This window comes from Dasypus novemcinctus, chromosome 12 (genome assembly GCF_030445035.2).
Source record: "Dasypus novemcinctus isolate mDasNov1 chromosome 12, mDasNov1.1.hap2, whole genome shotgun sequence".
Lineage (NCBI taxonomy): Eukaryota > Metazoa > Chordata > Mammalia > Cingulata > Dasypodidae > Dasypus > Dasypus novemcinctus.
This window is the reverse complement of record NC_080684.1, coordinates 96,561,004-96,587,462: the sequence shown is the minus strand read 5'-3', so window position 1 is coordinate 96,587,462 and position 26,459 is coordinate 96,561,004. Positions and strand designations below refer to the sequence as shown.

Sequence of the window (26,459 nt, the reverse complement as noted above, 5' to 3'; positions counted from 1 at the left end):
GAGGCAGATAACAATGTGCCCATTTTACAGATGGTGAAAACTAAGGATCAAGAAAGCCAACTCGTTCAGTCATGCAGTTTCCCAGTGACAGAGCCAGGCTGTGCCTCCAGGCTCTTCTGTCTCCAGAAGTCCCTGTTCTCTCCATGCTGGCAGGCTTTCCTTTTCTCAGTGATTATCTGGCCAGAAGATTAATCAAATGCTGCTAAAGCCATAGCCACTGTCAGTGACTAAGATAATACCAGCTTCTGTGGACAAACAGAAGCGTCCAAGTCTCTGTTGCTGATTCTGCTTGAGCAAAAGATACAGGGGTTCGTCTGGAGGAGGTGAGGGCCTGTGAAGGAGGTCTCTATCTCCAGGCTGATAGGAAGGGTCACAGTAACCAAGATGCCAGGAAGAAGGGGGAGGGCAGTCAAGCCTCTCAGGCTCATGTGACTCTACCCAAGAGGCCTCTATGCCTGCCCCTTACTTTCCCCTCAGGAATAAGAGCCACAAAAACCAGCCACCTGAACCACTGCCTGAACTTGCTAGGTTCTGCTGGGTAAGATCAGAGGATCAGCACCCACCAACCCCCATCCCAATTCTCATCCCTGTCCTTACAGGACAAAAAAACCAAAGTGCAGAAATCCTCAGTCTGCAAACAGAGCTCTTGCTGTATCCTACAGGTCTCCTAAGCAGAGGTTGCTGAACCCTGGTTCTGCTCTCTGAACTTCATGAGCCTCCCCAGTGTGCCAGAAGCACAACAATCACCCATCATAGGAGTCTCTCTCTTCCGAGAAGGGAACAGACGCTGGTAGCAGGGAAGTTTTATGCAGGGTAGAGAAACAGGTCGTTTTTGCTATGCCAAAAGAATGCACCAACTTATACCAGTAAACCAACTCTGAGCTGAGGGCAAGAAGTGAGGCAATGGGCTTTATACCAAAGAAAGTCTGTTTTAACTCAGTTATCTTTTATCTACTCCTTGATAATCACCAGATCACTGAGAAAATGTCAAGCACATGATCTCAAGACAATAAGGGGGGGTGGAGAATAAAGGATGCAATAATTGATTTATGAAATTGAAACATCTCTAGCCTCTCAACTTACCCAACAGACTCATACCCCTCTCTACCCCAAAAGAGAAAAGAAAAAAAAATTAAAAACAGTTCACCCACACTGTGCTTCATGTGCTCTCACTCATTTAACTATGAAACTGATCAAAGACAAATGTAATCAGTAGCAGCAAGAATTTAATGTGCTTCTTTTTTTCAGGAGTCACATTAAGGGAAAGTTGCACATATAGAAACAAGAGGTGACACTTTAATTAACCCAGGAAAATGATTCTGCTGAGAAGAGGAGAGGGTTATGGTGTGTTTTGATGTTCATAGGATGGAGATTTTTATCTCTTCCAATCCAGTTTATGGACGAGGCATAAGAAACTTAGAAGGATTCACATTTCACCCACTTCCTCTGGAAACATTTTTATCCTTGAGTTAAAAATCATTGCCAAAGCCCCAGTCACCCTTTTATACCCTTTTCCATGAATAATCTTTCCAAAATGTCTGCTTATAGGATCAAGATTTGGAATTTCATGGAAAACTACAGACAGTGAGATGCACACCCCTGTTAGCCAGAGATAGACAAAGAGATGAGAGGGGAAAACAGAAAGGAGATGCATCTAACATGCTAATAAAATAAAACAAACACCCCACACACGGCAAAGTGAAAAATGGTTATTTTAAAAAACAGATAGAGACCATGTTTGTAATTACCCATCCAGGTTATATTTTCACCACCTTCCAGGCTGGGAAACGGCTGGTCGAAGTTTGGTGCCCGTCTGTTTGTGATAGGAGGGTTGTATTTGAAGATCTGGGCACGTAGAGATGGAATGAGAAGGAGGCAGAGCTGGAAGAAACAAGGGGGGGGGGGGTGGTGGAGAGAGAGAGAGAGAAATATCCCTAGTTACGCCTTCCTCTAAGCTCCGGGAGCCCAGAAGAGCGCTCATTTCAGCGTTTGGGAGAGGGGTAAAAAGAGGAAAGGCAGTCCCCGCTCCGCCCTGGCCCTGCTGTCCCCGGGGGGTGGGAGGACTCTGGCCCGCGCCCCCCGCCTGGCGGGCCGCCCTGCGAGCCTGGGAGCGCGCGGAGCGGGCGGCGCAGGGAGCTGTCCACTTCAGCACCAGCCGGTAATGCAGTAGGTGGGAGCGCCTCCGCCGGGGGCCGAGCCGGCAGGGAGTGGGGGGGCAGGCGGGAGGCCCATCCTGCAGCAAGACGCCGGATCCCTTGTTTCCAGGAGCTTTGCAGATAGGGGGAGGGAAGCCCGCCTCGATTCTCCGGGAGAAACCCCCTCCCTCCCCCCTTCGCCAACACTCTCCCTGCCACCAACAATAACCGCCGCCGCTGCTCTTCCTGCCGCCGCCGCCGCGCCTGCCAGCCCCGCTGCTGCCGCCGCTGCCGCTGCCGGGGCAAAACCATGGAAGGCGAGACCCCCGCGCCTGTTCAGCTGAGATCAAGGGCTTACAGAATACTGGGAAGTCTGGTCTGAAAGGAAAGCGCCCGGGACCCCCAAGGAAGAGAACTGGGGAAGCGAAGGGTTTTCATGGCGCAGGCCGCAGAGCCCAGAACGAAGACGGAAGGTTGCATCCCGGCTCTCCCAGTCTCTAACTGTCTAGGTCCCGATTGTGTTGAGAATGCGGCTGTTCCCGGGTTCACTGTGGAAGCCATCTCCAAATTAGCTATCACATATGGAAACCGGAGACCAGAATTTTAGGAAAAGAGATTAAGGCATTTCACCTGGGGGGGTGGGGGGGTGTCTTTTTATTTTATTTTTTTCCCTTTTTTTAAAAAAAAATCACTGCAACTGGAACAGTTTCTGATCTCAAAAGGCAAGCCTCTCTTCCCGTGTGATCTTTATAATTTACACTCTTTTCCGTGAGCTTTCTTACTTCCCTTTTTGGAATATCTCTCCATATTCTCTATTCACACATATATCCATTATATTAGTAGTGGAAATTATTTTTATTTTTTGCTTTAGTACTAGCCCCCTCACACACACTCTCCTGAGAACCAGAAGTCGGTTGGGTGTTTATATAATGAAGAATTATGGGGCTCTTTGATCGAGGTGTTCAAATGCTTTTAACCACCGTTGGTGCTTTCGCTGCCTTCAGCCTGATGACCATAGCTGTGGGGACTGACTATTGGCTCTACTCCAGAGGGGTTTGCAAGACCAAAAGTGTCAGTGAGAATGAAACCAGCAAAAAGAACGAGGAAGTTATGACCCATTCTGGATTATGGAGAACCTGCTGCCTAGAAGGTATTTGATGCCCCATCTCCTCCCCCTTCCCACCCCACCCCCTCCCCTCTTCACTCCCCCTCCCCACCCTCCTCCAAATAAGTCCCCTTTGCCTGCCACCATTTTCTTACTTTATTCCTCCACCACAGATCAAGGTTTTGGTTGGGTTAGTTTCAGAGGAAAGAAAATCAATAAGCAAAAACCATGCTCTACTCTCTCGCCTCCACCACCCTCCTTTCCCTAAACCTCTTCATTGGAATAATCTATGCTATGATGAAAACAACAAGAGATTGTCGTTAAAGTCAAATGTGCTCTGGCTCCTTCGGAATCATTAGGATTTGCCATTTGGTTTAGCGTTACCATCTATGAGAGGGGAAAAGAATTGCTTCTCTCGACACTGCTCTTCTTTTTGTAATGAAGAATTTGAAAATACTCTTCCTGGCCCCCTCCTCTTCCCCTCAGTCCCCAAAAGTCTCAGACACATCATCATCTGCAAATCTCTCTTTTTTAAAAAATCTGTTATTTCCAAGAATCCTTATTTGGTAAATCCTAATTTTTCCAGGATCTTAAGCTGAGTTCAAGAGCATTTCGTAATGTCTGTGAGCCACACATATCGTTCGAGGCGACTGGCTGCGTGTGTGAATGTGTGTGTTTTAACGTGTACAAAGTCTAAAAATACATATGTCTCTCACCGGAAACAAGTCTAAGTTCTAATAAACAGCAATTCACTTGCAGGTTAGGCTGAGAAGCATTCACTTCCACACAGAGTGACATGTCTGTTATCCAGAAGCAAGTAGAGTCAGCATTGCAGCCAGCTGGAGAATCAGACATTGTGCAGGCAGGCAGGGAGGGAGGGAGGCGAGGGCATGGGGAGGTTGAAGGGGGGAATGGCAGAGCAGAGGGGCGGGGGTGTCAGCGCTTTGCCTTTATTTTGGAAGGCTGTGTGCGTGTGCGTGTGGTGTAGGCAAAGGGGGCTGCCGGGTGTGCAAGCTGGGCCGGCGGGGCACGGATGAAGGCATGTGCTTCTGAGGCACATTAACAAGCACAGGAAAGAAAAAAACAAAAACTCGTGCTGGTCATACAGCCTGCATTTAGCAACAGACTTTAATATGAGGGACTGCCTTTGAACGGATATGTATATGTACAAGCTATAGCCACGCAGAGAAGACGTGCACAGAGAGAGACACATGTCTCTGGGTGGAAAGAAATGCTTCTGTATTGTGCTCCTGGTATGAACCAATACCGGAGGCCGTTTGAGGCGGCGTTGGGAAGCAGGGACTGCAGGACTGTTTGTGAAGCTCAACATGGGATGGTGATGCAGGGAGTTCAGACCAGGCGATGGGGGAGAAGAGAGGGAAAGGGATGGGAGAGGGAGGAACTGATCTGGCTCGCGGGTCTAAACCAAACGGAGCAAAAGCCGCTCTTTGGAAAATGGTTGTGTCTGAGAAAGAGCACAGATTCCGTGCGCCTCCACCCCCCCCCCCCCCACATTCTTGGTGCAAACGGTTGAGTGATGGCTGAACATGTTTTGAATAGCTAAGTGACTTCATTGAGCGATGGTCTATTTGACGCATACTGCATTTGGTGCCCTTTCTCAATCCAAACCGCTGCCTTTAACATACTCTGCAGAGAAGTCCTATGCTGAATACTATATGCTCTTTTCCAGCCAGAGAATCAATATCAGGAAATTAATAGGAACTCTTTTAAACACACGCACACACACCCCTCCTTCAAAAAATGAAGAGCCTTTCATGCAGCTAGTCATTAACAGTGGAAAGACTTCCATTTAATTAAACATTTATGACAGACTTTCGTCCAAAAGAGAAGAAAAGCCAAGTGAATGAGAGCTGCTTTAGGGAAGTGATCATCGTAGCAATTTGCCTCCCTTAGATTTTCATTAGATGGATGGAGAATCGTTAGCCAAGAGATCAGAAGAAAGACAGGACATTATTTGAGGGGAAATATGCCCAGATATTGGGGAGTTGGTAGAAAGATACTCTTATCGGGGTTTTATTTGCAAATTCTTAAGACTGTGGTATTTTCAATTCCCCAATTTCAATTTCCCAAAGGCAAGAAGACTAGAGGTAGCTTTGGATAACTAGTGCATTAAATGGTCTAAGAATTTTCATTAAAATTCTCTTTGGTGCCCACATCCCCAAACGTACTGCCCACCCCCTTTAACTTTCTCTCCAAGCCACACACCCTCTCTTTCCCTGCATCACCTGTCAAAGGATTCGAATATTGCAACACTTCCAAAGGGTTTGCGAGGCACACAGGAGACTTGGGCTTGGGAGGACCCCCTTCCCAGCACGCCCTCACCAGCCCCAGGCAGTGAGATAAGGGCTAGACCAGCCTAGATCCGGGTCCCCACTCCCTTGCCACTTGTAGCCCAGGCCGACAGGAAGCCTGGGGCTCGGGGCCGCAGGCCAGTCAAGCTGTTAAATTTCAGAGTCTCTGCAAATATGGGCCTCTGCAGGCCCAGGACAACCTCCGGAAGCTGGACATTGGCCACTCAGGAAGTGGTTTGGAGCTTTTAAGCCACTTATTTCCAAAGATGGCACTTCTTTCCAAAGGTTCTAAGTGCACTTATTTCGGAAGGTTGGGGCACACGGTTCTCAGGGGGTGCTTGTATGTTGGCTTTTGTGAGCATATAAAATAGAGTCGGCCTTTGCACAAATCAAATTGTCACTGCTTCAGTTTCCCCCAAGCTTGGTTTTCCGTGAGAACTTGGACTTCCAAAGAGATCCACCCCCACCCCACCCCACCCTGGCCCATCACTTCTTCATTTGTGTTTTCTGCCCATATCCGAGAAATCGTGAATAGAGTTTAAATCTTCTCCCTGGGGTGCTGCTAATGACTCCAGATGATGAGCAACTCTGTCTTCTTCTGATCACTTTTGTCTCTGGTTTTCGTTAGGGCTTTTTGTCTCACTATGAAAAGAAGAATCAGAAAGGTTTCTTTGCTTCTATGGCTGCTTTTGAAATGAATTAGTCTGCTGAAGGATTAGAAAGGACATGACCACCTGTTAGGGGCAGACACAGGGGAAAGGGGAGCGGGATCAAGAGGAAGCCGCAGCCTATATTTCTTCCCTCTGCAGAGTAAATACCAGCAGTGTCTGTGCGTGCGCTGGAAATCCCTGGCAGGCGGCACTCTTTAGTGGGCTTTGGGGTGGGGGCAGAGGGCAGTCTGCACTTGGACGCAAGGAGGTGGAGAGTGATAGGAGTTCTTCAACTTTTCAGGAAAGCTGCGTTAAGAGCTTCCAAAAGGAGAGCTGAGTTGGTCCTTTCAGGGAAGAGCTCAATAAAATCTGCAACAGGGCAGTGAAACTGCTTGTTCCCAGCGAGGCGTCTCTGGGCCTCGAGGTGGCTCGCTCAGGGTATTAACCTCTGTTGTCACCAAAAGGAATCCCTCTCCTCAGGGGCAGCAAGGAATTCTCTCGTGTTCGTTCTCTCCTGTGCCTTCGTCCCCTCTGCCCTGGTGCCCGCTTCCCCCAGAGGGTTTCCAGCCCTGCAGAGGAGCCAGCCTCGGGTGGGGTGCGCTCTCTCTCTCCCCTCACCCCCCCACCCCCCCCACCCCACCCCCCGTCTTTGGGAGAGGGCAGCCCTGCCTGGAGCAGAGGGGAGAGCTTTCTCTCCGGCCAGGCCGCTCAATTCCCTTCGCTGAATTTCCAAGCCCCTCTTCCAGCAACGGCCTCTCCTGTCTTCCCCTCCGCATTCTGTGAGTTCGCAGGGGCTCTGCCAGCCATCCTTGCTGCCTTTGAGCAAGTGTCTCAGTTTTCCCAAATTCTCTTTTCCAAGTTCATAATTGCAGAGCGCTGGCGTTGCCTGTGAGGGGGCAGAGTGCTTCGTGCTCTGTCCAGTCGCGGCTCTTTCGTCCTGGCAAAGGAACATATGTATCTTTTTTTTCATTTGAGGAAAGGCAGAAGCCTTTCCCAGACATGCTTGCCTTTAAGACGAGCGGAGCCGTTACTAGCGGATGGACACACCGATGTACATATGGCTCCACGATTCCCAAGATAATCTGGCTTTCTCTAGGCACCTTGCATACAGAAGGTACATAAGAAATATCTGTTAGTGGATTGGTCTGGAGTTACTTAAAATTATCGAGATGCATATAATCATCTTAATGACACATGACAATCAAGTAATCAGAAGAGAAAAAGAAAGAGGGGGAGGGAGACAGAGAAGGCGGTAAGGAAGTCAGGATGATTTGTTTGTTCTTCCTGGAACTTCTTTTTGAAAATAATGAGTCATGAAATCCGTTATTATAAAATAAGAGAATTCAAAGAGGAGTCAATCACTGGGGTTGCACAGCTCCTAATTGGCTAAAATGAAGACAAATTACTCAAGGAAAGGTAAAGAAAAATCAGCATACACAACCTCTATGGGGAAGAAAAAATAACCAATTGATTTTCTTGCCTTTCCTGCTTTTAAAGAATACTGAAGTTCAGTTTGATGTTCACATTCACCAGAACAGACACCTTGGAGCAGAGCGCAGGTGGTATGGACTGAGCTCCACTCACCTCTCCCAGGACACTCAACTCTTTACCAAACCTCTCCATCCAGTTCCCAGCACCCTGAAACTTTCCCCCCAGCTCTTGGATTCCCATCGTTTTCCATAGAGCCAGGTCCAGCCTGCCTACCCCTTCTCTCCCCACTTTCCCCTTGTTATCCAGCCCATTCACACCACACTTCCAGCCATCACTTCTGCTTCACAGGTGAGGAGATGAGGTGCATGGAAGTGAGACGACATGCCAAGGGCATGGGGCTGGAGTGGCAGAGCCAGAACTTGAATCCAGGCCTCATGTGACTCACCCTGCCCTGTGCACCCCCCAAAAAACCTCTAGAGGGCTCTACGCACAGACCCTGGCCTTTCGCTCAGTTTCACTGCTGGGACTGGACCTTATACTGGCACCGTTCCCACTTCCCCCATTGAGCACAGCCTGAGCAGGTCAGGAAACCTGGGCTCCGACCCATCCAGCCCCCCCACCCCCCAGGTCACTCGTTCCTAGCTGTCTCAAGCTCTGTGGAGTGGCAGCAGCTCTGCCCTTAACACTTCCCTCCCATGAGCTGAGGAGCCAAGGTTGACGAGGCATGACACCCAATTTCCAATACTGAACTTCGGACCACACCCCCAGCTGTCTCTTTATTCTGCCCTTTCAGTTTGGAAATGTCCTCAAGTAAACTATCTGTTGACTTTATGTTTTCAAGCAATGTTCAGAGAAGACCAAATTCCTGTCCCCTATAACTCAAAGAAATTTTCAGATGAAGCTTTGTGAAGCTCAAAGAATTTCGCAGCTATACAGACCTGGATTCATGTCAAGCACTACAGCCTTACCAGCTGTGTGACTTGGGGCAAGTTAATTAACCTCTCTGAGCCTTGGTTTCCTTTGCTGTAAAAAACAATGTAGTAGCCTCCTCACAGGGTGGTTGGTAGTTTAAGGATCAGATGAATGGACATCTCTCACCATCTCTCCTCTGACCGTTTTATTTGAAATTGCCATCAATCTCTCCCACTGCCACCTGTACCCCTCACGCAGCCGCCTCACCGTGTTTTAATTTTGGCAGCGTGCTTAGCACCTCTCAGCGCACTATATCATTCACTCACTGTGTTTCTTGCCTGGGGTCCCATCATGATATTGTCAGCTTCATGAGGGCAGGGAGTGCTCTGTGTCCTGCCCATGGCTGTATCCCCAGCAACTGTGACGGTGCAGCCTGCCTTGCTGATGAATAATGAGCAAGCGAAACGGTGGGCCCTTCCTATCTCAGAGGATCGTTCTATAAATTATACACAGTGAGCAGTGGGAGCAAGAGCATCATTTTTCTTTGGCATTCCAAAAACTAGTGAGCTCAGAGAGGAAAGGGGAAAAAAAGAAAGAAAGGGGGCGGATGAGGTTCAACACAAGACACAAGAATAAAGAAAGAATGAAAAAGGAAGTGCTCGGAAAGGAAGCACCGGGGTCTAAGCAGAGCCCAGCTGTGTTTCCTGCTTCCTCATCCTCTCAGCACATCTGTCACAGAGGCCTTGGGCAGAGCTTGGCAGGAATGTTCTCTTTCGGGTCAGGGAGGGAGAGAAAACATACTCAGAGAGATGACGGAAGAGATTTTTTAATTTATCAAAACTCAATGGCTCCTTTTAGCCTCAAATATGAGTGTTTTAGCTAAAAACCCTTATCAATTTAAGGTTCCCGGTTAGTTCCCAGCCACGCATCAGGCCATTTTTTTTCCACTCCTTCATTTTATTGGTTAAATCAGGGGGCTGGGAGCATAATGGAAAGCAGCATCCTTCAGGGTCCCTGAGGGCAGGGAGTCTTGTGGGAAAGACAGACCCTCCTTCAAAGAGTCTTACCTCTGGCAAGGACAAAGGAGTTGATGGCTTTGGGATGGGACGGAATCAGGGAGGGCTTCCCTGAGGGGGTGAGATGTGGATAGAGGTCTGAAGGATGAGTAGGAGTTAACTGAGTGAGGAGAAGAAGGAACATTCCAGGGTCAAGGGCAGCAAGTGCAGAGAAGCACAAGGAAGGGAGTGAGACAAGTGGTGGGAGCAGACCGGGGTGGCTGGAGAACTGCAGCAGAGGGCTTATGTGGGGAAAGGAGGGTGCTGGGTGAGGGTGGGGCGGGGGTAGCGCCCCTGCAGGGGCCAGGCCGTGTCCATCTCGTCAAAGAGTTTCGCTCTAAGTCTTCTATCTTCTTGCTTATAAGCTGTGTCACCTGGGACCAGTTAATTCAATGTCTGTGCCACATCCTCACCATCTATTTAATGGCGATGGCCATGCCTGCCCCTAAGTGTTTCGTGAGGATTAGGGCAGCTGTTTCCTTCTCTTCTTCAGTCTGGCCCTTCTGCTTCTGACCTGGTCTGAAGGTAGTGGTCTATTTGGCGCCAAAACTTAGTGCAGAGAAAGAAGGAAATAGATTGATTCATTCCAATCAACTCAATTCAAAAATTACTAAGTGGGTATCCTGACGACGGATGCCGACCCTAGCTGCATACGGGGAGACGGTGGCGAACAGGCCCCTGTGCCGAGCCTCAAGGGCCTGCTGGGATATTTAGGACCCCTCGACCCCAGAGGGAAAGCACCTCCTAAGACAATTTCATTCCACCCAAGACTTGATAGAGCCCTGCAGCCCGTCGCCACCTCTCCTTATTACCCTCCCACGGGCTCAGAGATTCCTGGCCTCTTTTACAAGCAGGATCATCAAGGATTTGAGCTAGAAGCTGAAAGGGATTTAGCTTTTACCCTAGACTTTTTGAAAATAGGAATGAGGGTGGAGGGATGACGACCGTATCCCCCAAAGCCAAGAAGTGCGTGTCTTCTGGGTGGCGTTGCCGGTGAGCGCCACAGCCCCGCCTGTCTCCTGGGAATATTAGAGCTTATTTACTCTTCTCGTTCCACCTTCCATCAGTTCCAAGACACTGTCGGTTGTGAAAATGAACAATCCCTTTAAAAGCATCTTTCAGGAGAGGAGGAAACAAACACTGTGCCCACGTCAATTGTAAAACATACTCTAATTCCAGAAACCTTGAAACTTAAAATAGGTGCCTTCAAATCAAAGGAAGACCGTAAGCTATGCTGCTGGCAGGGAGGGCCGCAGCCAGGTGCTGAGAGGGCCCGAGGGGTTCTGCGGCCAGCGGCTGGGGCCTGTCCCAGGCTCGCGCAGCCGCTCAGGGCGAAGGATGCGGTCAGGCCAGCAACTTTCTAGACGAGGGAGCTGGGCGGCCAGGCTTAGTTCAACAATGGCCAGGCCCCGTGTAAGACTCGGCTCCAGTTAAAAGGCTCAGCCTCTGCCCTCCACAAGCTCGAGGCAGAGAAGACGCTCCAGGAGACAGATGGGGGGTGGCCGCACAGCTCAGAGCACAGGTGGGGGTGTCACACAGCCCAGGGACAGGTGGGGGTGTCACACAGCCCAGGGCACAGGTGGGGGTGTCACACAGCTCAGAGCACAGGTGGGGGTGTCACACAGCCCAGGGACAGGTGGGGGTGTCACACAGCCAAGGCACAGGTGGGGATGGCCGCACAGCCCAGGGCACAGGTGGGGATGTCACACAGCCCAGGGCACAGGTGGGGATGTCACACAGCCCAGGGCACAGGTGGGGGTGTCACACAGCCCAGGGCACAGGTGGGAATGACCACACAGCCAAGGCACAGGTGGGGGTGTCACACAGCCCAGGGCACAGGTGGGGATGGCCGCACAGCCCAGGGCACAGGTGGGGATGTCACACAGCCCAGGGCACAGGTGGGGATGTCACACAGCCCAGGGCACAGGTGGGGATGTCACACAGCCAAGGCACAGGTGGGGATGGCCGCACAGCCCAGGGCACAGGTGGGGGTGTCACACAGCCCAGGGCACAGGTGGGGATGTCACACAGCCAAGGCACAGGTGGGGATGGCCGCACAGCCCAGGGCACAGGTGGGGATGTCACACAGCCCAGGGCACAGGTGGGGGTGTCACACAGCCCAGGGCACAGGTGGGGATGGCCGCACAGCCCAGGGCACAGGTGGGGGTGTCACACAGCCCAGGGCACAGGTGGGGATGTCACACAGCCCAGGGCACAGGTGGGGATGTCACACAGCCAAGGCACAGGTGGGGATGGCCGCACAGCCCAGGGCACAGGTGGGGGTGTCACACAGCCCAGGCACAGGTGGGGGTGTCACACAGCCCAGGCACAGGTGGGGGTGTCACACAGCCCAGGGCACAGGTGGGGATGGCCGCACAGCCTAGGGCACAGGTGGGGGTGTCACACAGCCCAGGGCACAGGTGGGGATGGCCGCACAGCCCAGGGCACAGGTGGGGATGTCACACAGCCCAGGGCACAGGTGGGGGTGTCACACAGCCCAGGGCACAGGTGGGGATGGCCGCACAGCTGGGCACAGGTGGGAATGACCACATGACCCAGGGGACAGGTGGGGGTGTCACACAGCCCAGGGCACAGGTGGGGGTGTCACACAGCCCAGGGCACAGGTGGAGGTGTCACACAGCCCAGGGCACAGGTGGGGATGGCCGCACAGCCCAGGGGCCTCTGGAAGCACAGAGACCGGGAGAGGGAAGCCAGGGAAGACTGAGGGACAGACGCCCAGGAGTGGGAGCCAAGGAGAAAAAGAGCACCTCCTCCAGAAGGAGCTGGAAACACGGAGGCCCACGAGGGCAGGCCAGGGGTCAGTGGGCCTGGAAGACAGAAGGAAGGGCGGGGTGATGCCGGGTGAGGGAGGGCAGCGGAGTCCAGATCCCAAAGAGACAGAATGGCTGGCAGGGCGGTTTGTATTTCCCCATGAAAGAGAAAGGAGGCCCAGAACTGCGGTGCGCACGGGGGCGGGGAAAAGGTGCTCAGTGATTGCAGTAGAGGCACAGCCAGACCCCCTTTTCTTCTCATTCCCCTCACCAGTTCAGAGTGACAAGCCCTTAGTGAAGCCCTGGGGTTACAAAGAGGCAGGAGGTCTCCGCTCAAACGTCCCCTAACTGAGGAGCCTCCCTGACCAGCCGGTCTGAAAGAGCCCCCCCAAAACTCTTCCCTTCATTGCCTTCTCTAACCTTCACTTGAAAATTTTTTTCAGCATTTACATATTTGTAATCTGTGATCACCCTAGAAGGCCATCAGCCCCGGGAGGCCAGGGACCCTTGTCCCCTGCCGTGACCCACAGGCCTAGTCTAGTGCCTGGTCCAGAGCAGGTGCTCAGGAGCTATGTGCTGAAGGAATGAATGAAGAAATGGTGCCTGCCCTCAAGGAGCTCCCGTCAAGGCAGGGAGACCTGCTTTGAAGCAAAAACCTCAAGCAGCCGCTTGGCCCTCCTTTCTCTTAGGCTGAGGTTCTGAAAAACCCTCGAGAACAGGCAGATGTTTCTCCTGCACCCCACAACCTTGGGGGCGCCCTGGGGTGCCTCCCGGGCCACAGCTTTGCAGCAAGCTTCCGGAAGTCAGGAGCCGTTGCTGGGCCTGCTTGCTGCTGGGCCGTGCCGGCCTTTTCTCTTAGTGACCGCCTGGCCCCGAAGCACTGACTTAGCAGCCCTGGGTTTGCCTCTGGAGAGCCGCCACCCGTTTTCCTTATTGATACTGTATTTATTCACTCTTCCCTGAACTTCCTTGACCCTGGGTAGTCTTCCAGCTGCTAACGAGAATAACAAGGATTAAGTACAAGATACCAGGTGCATGTTCACTGAAGCCTCACTGTACAGGGAACCAGCACCTTTCCTTGCTCCCCCACCCACCACGCAATTTAAACAAGCCAGGCGACGGCCTTCTTCCGGCCTTGCCATCAGACGGAGCTCACTCCTGACCGGCTACCGCGGCCCTGGCCAGCTCTGCCCCGTTGCTCTCCCGTCTCCCCTGTTCTGCTGAAAGTCTCATTTGCTGTTTTCTGTCATGTGGGTTTTCCCCCACCTGGACCTCTGTCTTATCCTTTCTCTTTTCTGCATATTTCCTAAGGTCAAGAACTCTCCTCCCCACTTTTCCTCCACCCCATATTTTAGAAACAGTAACCCTGAAAATAACTCTTCTGGCCCCATTTAAACTACTAATAGCTACAGTGATAATAATAATAGTAATAATAGCTAATCACATGTTGAGTGCTTCCTCTGTGCTAAGCACCGTTCTAGACACTTTCCAGAAGTTTGCTCTTATTTATTTATTTATTTTTTTCCTTTGGCTTTCCTTTATTGAACTGTATTATTGACAATATTGCCAGAGATTATAAAAGACATGATTCTGAAAAATCAGTGGGTATTAGGACCAGAACCCTCCTTTTTTTTTTTTTAAATATTTATTTATTATTATTATTTTTTAATTACATTAAAAAAATATATATGAGGTCCCATTCAACCCCACCGCCCCCGCCCCCCACTCCCCCACAGCAACACTCTCTCCCATCATCGTGATACATCCATTGCACCTGGTAAGTTCATCTCTGAGCATCACTGCACCCCATAGTCAATGGTCCACATCATAGCCCAGACTCTCTCACGTTCCATCCAGTGGGCCCTGGGGGGATCTACAGTGTCCCGTAATTGTCCGTGAAGCACTATCCAGGACAACTCCAGTCCCGAAAACGCCTCCACATCTCATCTCTTCCTCCCGTTCCCCACACCCAGCAGCCCCCATGGCTACCGTTCCCACACCCATTTCACATTTCCTCTGTGGACATTGGATTGGTTGTGTCCATTGCACACCTATGTCAAGTGAGGGCTTAGATTGCACATGGGTACTGGATGCACTCTTCCCGCTTCTAGTTGTAGACACTCTAGGCTCCATGTTGTGGTGGTTGACCTTCTTCAACTCCATGTTAGCTGAGTGGAGTAAGTCCAATAAGTCAAAGTGTAGGAGCTGAAGTCTGTTGAGGCTCTGGGCCTGGGTGTCATATTATCAGTCCAGAGATTCAAATCCCCTACATATATCTTAAACTCAGCACCAACTACAATTCCAATAAAGTAGCATGCAAGTCTTGTGAAAAGAGATCCCCTCTGAGTCCATTTCCATCACGCAGAAACACCAGCTCCAAAGAAGGGCCATCTGTCATGGCAGTGAACCCCTTCTGCCATGACCATAGAACCCGTGGGTCTCTTTATCCCTCAAAAGAACCAATACCTGGGGTTGTATCTACCTTATCTGTCTCTTAGACTCTGTTCAGTTGTACATAGGGGTATTCCTTCTGACAACCTCCAGACTCTTTTTTAGAGACTCACAGCCTTATAATCTCATTTCTCCTTTCCATTTCCCCCTTACATTGGGTCAAACGCTTCCCGAAGTCATGTTATTATATGTAGACAGGTATATTCTGCTGTTCCGCATTGAATCTTTAATTCAAGGTCATTTTCTAGTTGCTTCTTCAGCTGTTATGTGGTAGTGATCCCTCGGTGCCAGGGAGGCTCATCCCCGGGTGTCGTGTCCCACGCTGGGGGGAATGCATCACATCTACACGCTGAGTTTGGCTGTGAGAGTGGCCACCTTTGAGTAACATGAAGGCTGTCAGGAGGAAACCCCCAGGCACAATGCTACTCTAGGCCTTGTCCTTATTGCAGGTGCATAGGCTCAAAAGTGTAGCCATTAGTATCAAGAGCCCACTGTTGGGCCCTCCTTCCTTCCTGGTTCTTGCCGTTGCACCTGGAGGATTGCCGCTGCTCTCCCAGGGCCCACAACAGTGACCCCCCGGCCAGGAGCCCAGTACCCCCCCCAGCTGTTGTTTTTAATTGTTTCCACTATGAGTATATATAGACATTACCATATACCCTGGGCATATGCCCTGTATAACTCCCTGTCAACCATATATATCCTGTCAATAATATCCCATATCAGTATTCCTCCGCTGCCATTGTTGAACCACTCTGTGATCCAAAACTTCCCGTAAAGTGAATCCCAACATAATGTCAGCTTCAGAAGAGTCTTAGATCACCGAAATTCATATATACAATATACAGTATTTCCCCAGATCCACCATAAAACCTTTTCCCTTGCACAGCAATAATCTTTTAACTTATTCATATCATATTTCCTGAAACTGATGTACAGATTCCAACACTATAGTTTTCAAACAAGGTGACATTTCTGCTTACTATGTGGTCCATATTTTAGGCTGTACAGTTTTCTAAATTTTTTAGTTATCCTATGTTTTGTCTTATGGTTTTCATTATTAGTCTGTCGTCCCCTATATGTTTTTGGTGTAATATTAGCTGTTTTATATTCATCCTCGTGTACTCTCACATAACTCCTCTTTTGCCCCCTTATTTACCTTTGTTCTATCCATTGCACGTCCATTTTCCCCTCCCCTTAGGGCCCACAACGCCTGCCAATCTAATGCCCTGGGAGCCGTCCTTTCTCACGAGAGATACAGTTCTCTCTATTCGACGGCATTAGTCTTCCCCAGGATATGGGTCCACCCCACCCAATGGTAGAACCCACCTTGGCAAAATGAGCCTTCAGCTATTCCCTCCAGAGTCCGTCCCGCATCAGACCATACCCCCTGAGCGTCCTAACCAGGTGACCCTCCTATTTATACTTTGATACGTTTTACTCAACATTTAGTTCTCAACGAACTTCTGGCACTCTCCCATGTTTGTATGTTGTCCCTCCCTCCCACCTATTTCTAGGACCATATTACCCCTCTTCCCATCCCCAGCCCCCCTCAAACCCAGAAAACCCCACCCGAAGGTAACCCCTTGCCCCCATTTTGTCCCTTCTTTGTGCTCATACTTACCCCCAGCTCATCACAGATTCCACCCCTACAGACATTAACTCACATCCTTCCTCCACCCCCCGATTTCCAGTAAGCCACTTTTCCAGACTCTAGCTCTCTGAGGCAGTTAACTTATTTCATATCATTGAGGTCATATAGTATTTGTCCTTCAATGCCTGGGTTGCTTCACTTAACATAAGATTCTCAAGGTTCATCCATGTTATCATGTGCGATTGTAGTGTATTGGTTCTTACAGCTGAGTAGTATTCCATTGTGTGTATATACCACATTTTATTGATCCACTCATCTGTTGATGGACTTTTGGATTGATTCCAACTTTTGGCGATGGTGAACAATGCTGCTATGAACATTGGTGTACATATATGCTCTTATTTAATCTTCATAATTCTGAAGGCCTATCCCATGACTCCCATCATCTCCATCTTAAGAGACTCAGAGAAGCTAAGTAACTTGCCCAAGGTCACACAGTAAATGACAATGCTAGGATTCCAGTGCAAGACTGTTGCCCAACCCAAAAACCTGTGTGCAGCCTTCTATTACACTAATTATTTCTAAGATTTTCCCTTGGCCCCCAAATCTATAAATAACTTTCTTTGAGGAATTCAAGGCAAGGCTCAACAGAAATCGCTGAACAGAAATTTTACTCCTGTGCAAGGTAGAATTAGGATGTGCTCCTTACCCAGGGCAGACTCGGATAAATTGGAAGGGCGGCCGCATTTTTCCTTGCTTTGAAATGGGGGGGTGCCCCAATAGGCAAGGGCATCACTCTCCTTGCTGTTTGCAGGGGGCGAGAAATGCAAATACCCTCCCCGCCCCCCAAAGGCTGTTTCCCAGCCACATCCTGCTTATCTTCAGGACTCGGCTAAGGTGTCGCCTCCTCCAACACCTCCCTCTCCTCCTGCCTGCTCCCACCTGAGCTGGGCGCCCACCTGTGTCCTCCCAGCGCACCTCTGCCTGCCTCCCTCCCAGCGTCCGCCAGTGTCCTCGGTGACTGCTCCCTTTCTGCCTCCACCTCCGGATGATGTGCTCCCTCATCCACTCATCAACAAAATTCATGAAGTAACTACTACATGCCAGGTACCGCCCTAGGCTCCAGGTTTACAGAGGTAAAAAGAGCACAGTCCCTGCCCTCAAGGAGCTTGTGCTCTCGGGGAGACACAGGGCCGCAGGCAAACGCACCCGGAGGAGGAGAGGTTGTTCCAGCAAGAGGGTGAGAGCTCAAGGGGTGCTAAGGGGACCACCGAGGTTTGCCACTGCTGGGGGGCCGTGGGGGGCAGGGTGGGGTGGCATGAGGGAAGGCTGCTGTAAGGAGCCCGCATCACCAAGGGGCAGGCAGAAAGGTTGTGCAAAGAGGCCAAGGAGAATTCTGAGAAAGAAATGAGATGGTCCGTTTTGCATTGTAGAAAGACGGCTCAGGAAGCTGGAGGAAGTAGAGGGCGGGGAGAAGAGGACGGAGCAGGGACTCAGCCCAGGCGACTGCTGCCCAGGCCCAGGCAGGGGCAGGAGAGCCAGGGGAACCGACCCCAGACCCTCCGCAGGGCCCGGGGCTGTCACCTGTGGCACATAAAGGCCGCAAGTGCCCTCCCCTAAGACAGGCTGTGCGGGAGAAATTAGCAGGGAGAGGATGGTGCCTTAAGGCCTGACACAGCGATTTCATACCTGTGTCCCCAGGGCCTAGCCGAGGGCCTGGCATATAGTAGGTTACTGAATGAAAGAAAGAAAGAAAGAATGAATGAATGAATGAATGTAGTAAAAGATGTAGAACAAGGCTTTGCATCTGAGATTGTGCTGCTCGTTTAATCCCCAATACCACCCAGCACCATCTCGATCAAAGCATGCCTTATGTTCTACCCAGGCCTGGCGCCCCAATCACCTGTTGCATGAAATGACCTAGGTTCAAATGCCAGCCCCATTGCTCACCAGCTTTTTGACCTTGGACAAGGAATTTAACCCCTCTAAGTCCATTTTCTCCCGTCTAAAATGGAGAAATAATTGTACGCGCCGCAGGAGTTGGCTGTGAAGTCTGATAATGTGGAGTCTGATAAGAAGCCCCCCTAAAGTGCTCGGCACACTGCCTGGTGCATAGGCAGCTCCTGCTCTGCGCCAGGAGCGAGCTTACTGTTTAGGACAACAGCCGTTGCAAACGGTCGCCTGCAAGTGAGTTGTTCCCCAAATTGGGAACTTCCTCGTAAAAGTCCACATATTTTAAAGGGCTTCCTTTAAAACATCAGAGGTTTTGTAACCATGAGACCCCATTCCTGCTTGGCCACAATCAGCAGGAGCAGGGCAGCAGATGCTTCTTCAGATGAGGCAGGTGTGTGCAGTGCACCGAAGTCCCCACCACTCCCCAGTGTCTCACCAGGCTCGCTCACTCCTTCGGTGGCTACTAGCTAGCCTCCATAGGCGCCTGAGTTTGCAAACCCTCCTTTACACCACGACAAAGTAGAGACGTGGTCTTTGTCTTCCCACAGCTATAAAGGGAAACAAAGCCACCCGGGCACAGGCAGGGTGTCGCAGCTTACTGAATGAGAGTGAATGAAGCCAAGCATGCGGAAACGAAAGCATCAATAGCCAAGGTCACAGAACAGACCTTGCGATAAGGTTTGGTGGCCCACCAGCCTCATCCGCTCTCCCTCGCCAAGTATCTCTAGGGAAGTTGCTCCTTTTAAAGTGGGCTGCTGTCACCCTTCTTGTGCCACCCTCACAGCTTCTCTTTCAGAGCTGACATTTGCCAACCTTGACCCCAGTTTGGGGGTGCCTCCCTTTGTACTGCCCACAGAGTGTGTTTTATTCAATAACTAAATGCCAGGCTCCAGGGAGACAGTCCCCGTGGTCAGTGCTGGTTAGGGAGAGCCTCGGCATGTAGGAGGGGAGGGGTGCAGCCGGAGAGCCGGGAGGGAGGGTCTGCCTCTGATTTTTCCCTTGGAAGACTTTGTAGGGAAGAAGGAAAGTTTAGGAGTTTTCTGGATAGGAAAAAATCGCCCAGCGATTGCCCAGAAGTAGTTTGTAGTATGTATTGTTTCCTTTCCAACCAGAATATGAACTCTGCGAAACCAGGGTCGTTGTCGGTTTTGTTTACTGCCGTAGCCCCAAGGCCAAGGTCAGTGCCTGACACATAGATGCTTAGCAAACGTCCATGGGATGATAAAGATGTGGCCCTGTTCTGAAGGAGATCAAGGCCTCAAAGAAGAGATAGGCACAAACCTGGGTCATGAGCAGCAAGTTCAGGGCACTGATAAATGCAGGTACAAGGGCCGGAGAAAAGAGCAACTCTATTTGAGAGGCCAGGGAAGGGGTCCTAAAGGAAGTGCCCTCTCCAGTGGGCTCTGGAGGATGAATAGGAGTTTGCCAAGTAGAACAGAAGAGAAAGGCCCAAAGCAGATGAAGGAAATGAACTCTCCTGGGGTTGCCTGCAAAAGGGGTGAGGTGGAGGGGCTACAGAGCACTTGGTCCTGAGCCCCGCTGTGCAGACGCCAACACACACGCAAGTCACCTGGGGATCTTGTCGAAATGCTGCTCCTGGGGACCTGGTGGGGCCTGAGACTCTGCATTTCTAGCTCCCAGATGAGGCTGATGCCACAGGTCTGAGGACCACACTTTCAGAAACGAGCTTTGGCACAGGGTGTCAATGAACTCCGGTGAATATGGATTCTGGTGAATGTGAATTCAAATCCTCCCTCTGCCACTGCCAGACCGAGCCTCCATTTCCCTGCCTCCAAAATGAGGGGGCAATTGCTCCCAGGCACAGAGTAAACATTTACCCAGATTTCACGAGTCTGGCACAGCCAGTGGTTTGGTCTGGAGCACGTCACAGCCGCAGGTCTCAGCTGCTCTTCCGTGTGCTGTACACTGTGACTAGAGGTAGAAGAGGGGGACGAGCCGCTGCTGAGGGAGGGCCTCCTTTGTGCCGGGCCCCGCCCTGAGGACCCCACAGGTGTCCCCTTGGTGCAGCCACATAGCACTCTGGCCTGGATGCCACCAGGCCCTTCCTTTGGCCAATGAGGAGACACAGGGTGTATTCATTTCCTAGAGCTGCTGGAACAAGTCCCCACAGATCATGGCTGGAAACAGTGCATTTGCCCTCTGAGCGTGTTGGGGGTCCGAAACCCAAAATGGGTCTCGCTGGGCTGCGACTGGGTGTCAGTGGGCTGTGGTCTTTCCGGGGCACGAGGGGTGGACCCGCCGGCACCCTTTGGCTCCTGTCCCCTTCCTCCGTCTTCAAAGCCAGCAGCGTCGGCTCGAGTTGTCTCACGCTCCAGTCCTCTGCGGCTGCTTCCACTGACCAGGACTCACCGGGATAATCCCCAATATTTTCCCCATGGCCAGGTCTGCTCATGTGCATCCTTAACTCCCCCGTGCCGTGCCATGTAACATTCTCCAGGGACTAGTATGTGGACATCGGGGGAGAGCGTTATTCTGCCCATAACAGGGAGCAAGTGCTTAAAGAATTCACCTAAGATCCCAACCTCAGTATTGTACACCTTGAAGGAATTTTAGAGCTTATATCAGAAGGTTGATATACAAGTAAGAGAAAAAGTAGCAGTAGCTTAACTAAGACAGAAAGTTTATTCTCTCTAAAGGAAATGAATCTGGAGGGATGAAGTATCAGGCGCCACACACTGGTTAGTGATACAGGCTCCTACAAGCTCCCTACACTGTGGCCTCTAACCTCATGGTTTAATAGGGCTGCCGGAGTTCCAGCCACTGTCTTCACATTCCAGGCACTGACGTGGAGGATGGCACAAAGAGGCAAAGGCTTAGGGCCCCTGTCACCAGGATTTTAAGGAAGTTTTCTGGGCGGTATCACAACACTTTTGCTTTAGTCTCGTTGGGCAGAAGTTTGTTACATGACCACATTTAACCATAAGGAAGTCTGGGAAATATGATCTTTATTCCAGGTGGCCACATGCCCAGCAAAAATTTAGGGATTCTATTGCTAGAGGAGAAGGAAAGAGGGAAGACAGCTGGCAGTGTCTCCGCAGATCTCATCTAGTCCTAACCCTCACCTCATTGCTGAGGAACTTGAGGCTCAGAGAGGAAAGGGCCACAGAGCTGGCCAAGGGCAAGGCTGGGTCTGGCCCCTGCGTCCTGCCCCTGGTCCAGCCCTCAGCACCGGCCTGCACCTCGCAGGAGCTGGGCGAGCGCTGGGGGCCTGGAGGGAGGGGCTTCCCCACGCCCTGACGCCCCCCGCCTTTCCTAGGGGGACAAAATCCCCACCTCGGGGGCCGCCCACGGCGCTGCGGCGTTTCCTGTCTCCTTCACCCCATCTTCGTCGCTGCTCAGGACCTTGGCTGAGCGCCAGCTGCTGTGGCTGTCCCACAAAGTCCTTGCATCCCAGTACCCTTCCACCGGAAAGGGCGGAGGGATCCGGCCACAGAGAGCCCCCAACCGGTGTCCTCCCCGCTCCGATCTGCTCCAGGACAGGGGGACACGGGCTTGGAGGCAGGCTTCCCCCCGGGCAGGCTGGCCGCTCGGCCGTGGCGCAGGGCTGGGCGTGGGCCGGCCCCGCGCGCCCTCCCCCCCTGGCCCCAGAGCCGCAGCCCTGCAGCCGGCGTGTGGGCCGCCCCCGCCGGCTCGCGTGAGCAGAGGCCCGTCGGCGTTCTCGGACCCGTCCCTTGGAGTCTTTATGTCCTCAACCCGGCGTAAGGCCCTCGAGGCGGGGCAGGATGGGACATGCGTCGTCTCCACCGCCTGGCCCTGACCGGACCCCATCAATGGACAGGGCATGGGCAACCAGCAGGCAGGGCGGGAGCCAAGGCAGGGCCTAGGCCGAGGGGCTCCCGCAAAAGGTTTTAATGGAAGGAGGAAGAAAGCCTGGAAGGCGGGGGCGGAAGCGCGGGGCACGGGGTTTGAGTCTTGGCGGCCCCGGGAAGGAGCAGGTGCCGAGCCAGCGGGGATCCCTCTCCCGGGGCTGAGCTCCCAGCAGAGCAGGAGAGCGGGGCCTGAGGGTCTGTGAGGACGCGGATAAGGGCTGAGGGGTGGGGTGCGAGGGAAAGAGTGGTTCAGGGGAGAGGAGGTGGGGAGAGCAGGGGCCAAGGTGAGAACAGCGGGAGGCAGGGGCTCAGCATGAAGGGGGGGACAGAGCACGAGGGGGCGGGCAGGGGCCTCCTGGGAGGTGGAAGGTGCCTGGGTGCAGGGGCCGCCTCGTCCCTGAGCAGATGAACTGTAGCCCAAAGGGCCCACGAAGGTTGGTCATAGCCAAGGGCAGCCATGGAATGCGCGGCGGGGCCTACCGGCTCCCAGGCAGGGACAGACACCTCTCCTGCCCCCCAAAAAACTGCTGAAGGAGAACTCGCTGGGGTCCAGGGGGCGCAGAGACGCACCAGGCGGGGGTCGGCCAACGAGGGGAAGCTGCGAAGCCTGTGGCCAGAGCTTCTGACCCCAGGACCGCCCGCAGAGCAGCCTGGGAGCAGCAGATTTCCCCAGAACCCGAGCACGTCCTGCCCGGTGTCTCCCCGATCTGGGCAGCACGATCCAGGAGAAGGAGCCCGGTTTGGCCTGGGCAGGCCTGGATTTGAATTCCGACTAGTTCTGCAACCTCAGGCCAGTGGCTTAGTCCCTCGGAACCTCTGTTTCCCGTCTGCCACCAAAAACAAGAAGAATGCTCATCAACAGTGCGTTTGGAAAATGAAAATCATCTGTGTCCAGGACTTGCACATAGAGTAGGTGCTCAAAGGATGGTTGGTGCCGCTTTAAACTGAGATTTCCCACTCTTCAGTCATCTGCAAACCAGACTCATTATTTTATCCGGACACCACCTATAGTGGCACTAACCAGACGTTTCTCTTTACATTGACTCGCGGGTTTAGCCTCTTGGAAGAAATACCATCCAAGGAATCACTGATTGAACGGGCTAGTTATGTTTTTAACACCAATTAAAAATACTCAGCGTAAATTTGTTTCCGACGCTCATCCCCACGCTACCTAAATGTACATCAGGAACCGCAGGGGTCCCCGGGCACTTTGCGAGAACACCGTCCTGACAGACGCACCAGGCGCCGGGTCTGCTGGCGAGGGAGAGGCTGGCGTCCCTCCAGCCTGTGCTCGTCGGCTCCTTCCCTAGGAGAGAGGAGCTGGGACGGACGGTGCCAAGCAGCTCAGCGCCCACTCCCAGAGGCGCGAGGCCTCCCAGAGCCTTTCTGGGGTCTTGTGAAACCCACACCCGCCCTTCCATCCGGAGAGGACGGGGTGCCCAGGAGGGGGAGCAGGGCCTCTGCCCCGCTGCTGTTCCCTTGCCCGAGCGGGACGTTTCCCCTTTGTCTCCTGCAGGGTCTTCAGGGGATGCTGCCTCCAAGACTCCTCCAGAGCGAGAGGAATTAGCTCTTGCCCCTCCGCTTCTCAGGGGCGGCGGGACGTCTGCCCCGGCGCTGGGGTCTCTGGCACACGGAGGGGTTCGTCCTTCGTGTGCAGAGGAGCTTGCTTGGAAGCCCCGAGCCTGGAGGACGGCGGGAAGGCAAGGCTGGAGCACCAGGGAGGACCGCCTCCCGGAGCTGTGGCCACAGAAAGGGTCCGGGGTGGCGGAGGGAGGGCTTGGGACACCATCGCCCACCAGCCGCGGGGACGGTCCGGACGTGCGGAATCCGGGGGGCCGGGGCCAGCAGAGGCCTGCGGGGGCTGCCCGCCCTGCGCTCGGCCTGACTCGCCCGCTTCACCCTGTGCCCCCGTCTATCAGGAAAGCCCTGGACCCGCCACCTGCGGGCACTGACTCTGAAGATCCAGCACTGTCTTGTTAGAGCCTAGACCGCTGAGAAGAGGCCCGGGCATTGCCGGAACCATCCAGCGAGTCGACACTTTACGAAGGAGATAAACCACTTCCTGGTACTAGGAGAGGGCCGGGACCTCGACCACAGGTGGAGCCGGGCTCTGCAGAGGGTGCAGGGAGGCCGGGAAGGAGAGGTGGGCGACACCGGGAGGCGCCCGGGGCTCCGTGCTTTCCCTTCCGAGGGACCTGAGCTGTCGGGAGTTAGCTGGCTCCGAAGAGCCCCCGTTGGGATGGCAGGCGTGGGGGAAGTAAGCGTTCTCACAATGAAGCTGATGGGATTTTAATAGCCAGACAGATGGCCTGAGAAAAAAAGGGAGATTTTTTTTTTAATGAGGGAAAACACTTCCATAGCTTCCCTTCAATTAAACAAAGTGAGAGCCCTCAATGCCGAAGATTTATCACTATTATTAGAATTTGTCAGTTTGGAGGTCTTCTTTTTAATAACAGCGTTATTGGGCATCAGTAATAAGCTGGGGCAGTATTTCCAAACAAATTAGAGGGTAGAACTGTCCACTGACTTCAAAGCGATGATTATTATTTGGGCTTTATTATTGTTATTAATCAAATTATTATTTGATCTCACAATTTAATAATGATCGCAAATCGTTGTTGTGCTGGTCTTCTTTATGCAAGCAAGCATTTATCACTTACTGGATTTTTTAGTCTCTGCCGGCCTGAGGACCTCAGGTTGCCTACAGGCCTGCCTGGAGCAGGCAGCATTTCTCAAAGTCTGGAAAGCTGGAAAGAAGGGGGCATGAGAGAAAAGGAAGTCTTCAAAAAGGATGAGATGACAGAAGGAAAAGAAAAAAAGCATCTACTGAGCACCCTACTTTGCACTACACATTTTTGTTTTATCCTCATCACAACCATGTAAAATCTGTTTTAGGATCCCCATTTTGTGTGTGAGGAAACTGAGGTGCTGAGAAGTTCAGTAACTTGCTCACGTGGGCAGAGGTGGGAGTTGGGCTCAGGACGAGGCCAAAACGCCTGCTTGCCCCACCCCAGCACGAGGCTTAGAGCCCTGCCCCTTCCCCCCTGACCATCAGCCAAGCAGCGGGAGCCACCCCATCCCTGGAGATGAACTATCGTGGGGTTCCTGCGGAAAGCGAGGGGGCCGCAAATTCCCACGGGCATTCTGCCTCCTGGGCAGCCGCGTCCAGTCGTCTAATTCAGCGGTCAGGTTCTCCTCGGAGCTGAGGGCTGGCGAGGCAGGCCGAAGGTCCAGGAGAGTCTGGCCCTTCACACGCGGGCTCTGTCCGTGGCAGCCCGGGCACCCTCTGGCTGTGCCACAAGTGGATCCCTAGAGAGAAGCGCGAGTGACGTGCCACAGGAAACACGCGTGCCGTGTGGGCACCTGCCGCGGGCTGAACACCCCGGGAGCCGCCGGGAGACCCCATTTCATTCAATTCCCACAGCAGCCTTGTGTGGCTAGTGATCCCCACTGCACAGATGAGAAAGTTGAGGCAAAAAGAAGTTGAATGCTTTTCTTCAGGTAGTAGGGTCATGATTTAAACCTTAGGCTTGACACTTGAATGATTAATTTTACTTCAGCATCAGTGTCACCAATTTTAATAAAAGATAAAGCAGAAGACAAAAGGGAGCACTTAGGTATGTGACCCAGAAGAGATTTAGAAGAAAGGTGGCTGCCCAGCAGGTAGCTGAATTCCTTTCCTGCCCAAAGCCGCCAATCCAGTTTGACTTAATGAGCACGAACTAGATGTTGACGCTGTGCGAGCCATTGTGCTAAAGCTCCAGGTGTGGACTGAAGGTTCGTATTTACCTCCTGCCGCCTTCTTTTTAAAAGCGTTGAGCTCTGAATGAAGAAGTGCACTTCTCTTCCTACAAAAAGTTAAAACAATCCGGTTGCTCTTCTCAACATTTTTCCAAATAGGAAGGGCCTGGTCTCTCTCCCTTGCTGAGCACTGATGGTGTGCTGTCGGAGAGCATCTGGAAGCATCCTCTATACTCTAAGGTGCTGCATGGATCCTGTAGACCCTAAGCCCCAGACCAATGAAAATGAAGGGATGAAGGACACAGAAAACTAGCCAAAAGCAGAAAGAAAACTAGCAAAAAATACAGATATACATAAATCTTTAATTTCAGATTTACTCCTGAAGAAAAAAGATTGAATTTCTTAAAATAAGATAATAAAAATAGGAAATCACTGTCCTATTTTCCATTCTTACTTGTTGTCAAGGGTAAATTTATAAGGAGGTAGACCGCAGAATAAAAAGAAGGTCAGAATCAGAGTTGT

The 26,459-nt window shown here is 52.1% G+C and overlaps 1 protein-coding gene across 1 annotated transcript in view; it reads left to right on the top strand.

Moving 5' to 3' along the window:
* The first annotated feature begins 1,975 nt into the window (after nt 1–1,975).
* CACNG2 (calcium voltage-gated channel auxiliary subunit gamma 2) overlaps nt 1,976–26,459 on the top strand; it is a 121,715-nt gene continuing 97,231 nt past the window's right edge. Inside the window, exon 1 of the mRNA XM_004456387.4 lies at nt 1,976–3,285. Coding sequence (XP_004456444.1) covers nt 3,075–3,285 — 211 coding nt within the window. The 5' untranslated portion in view covers nt 1,976–3,074. The remainder of the gene's footprint in view (nt 3,286–26,459) is intronic.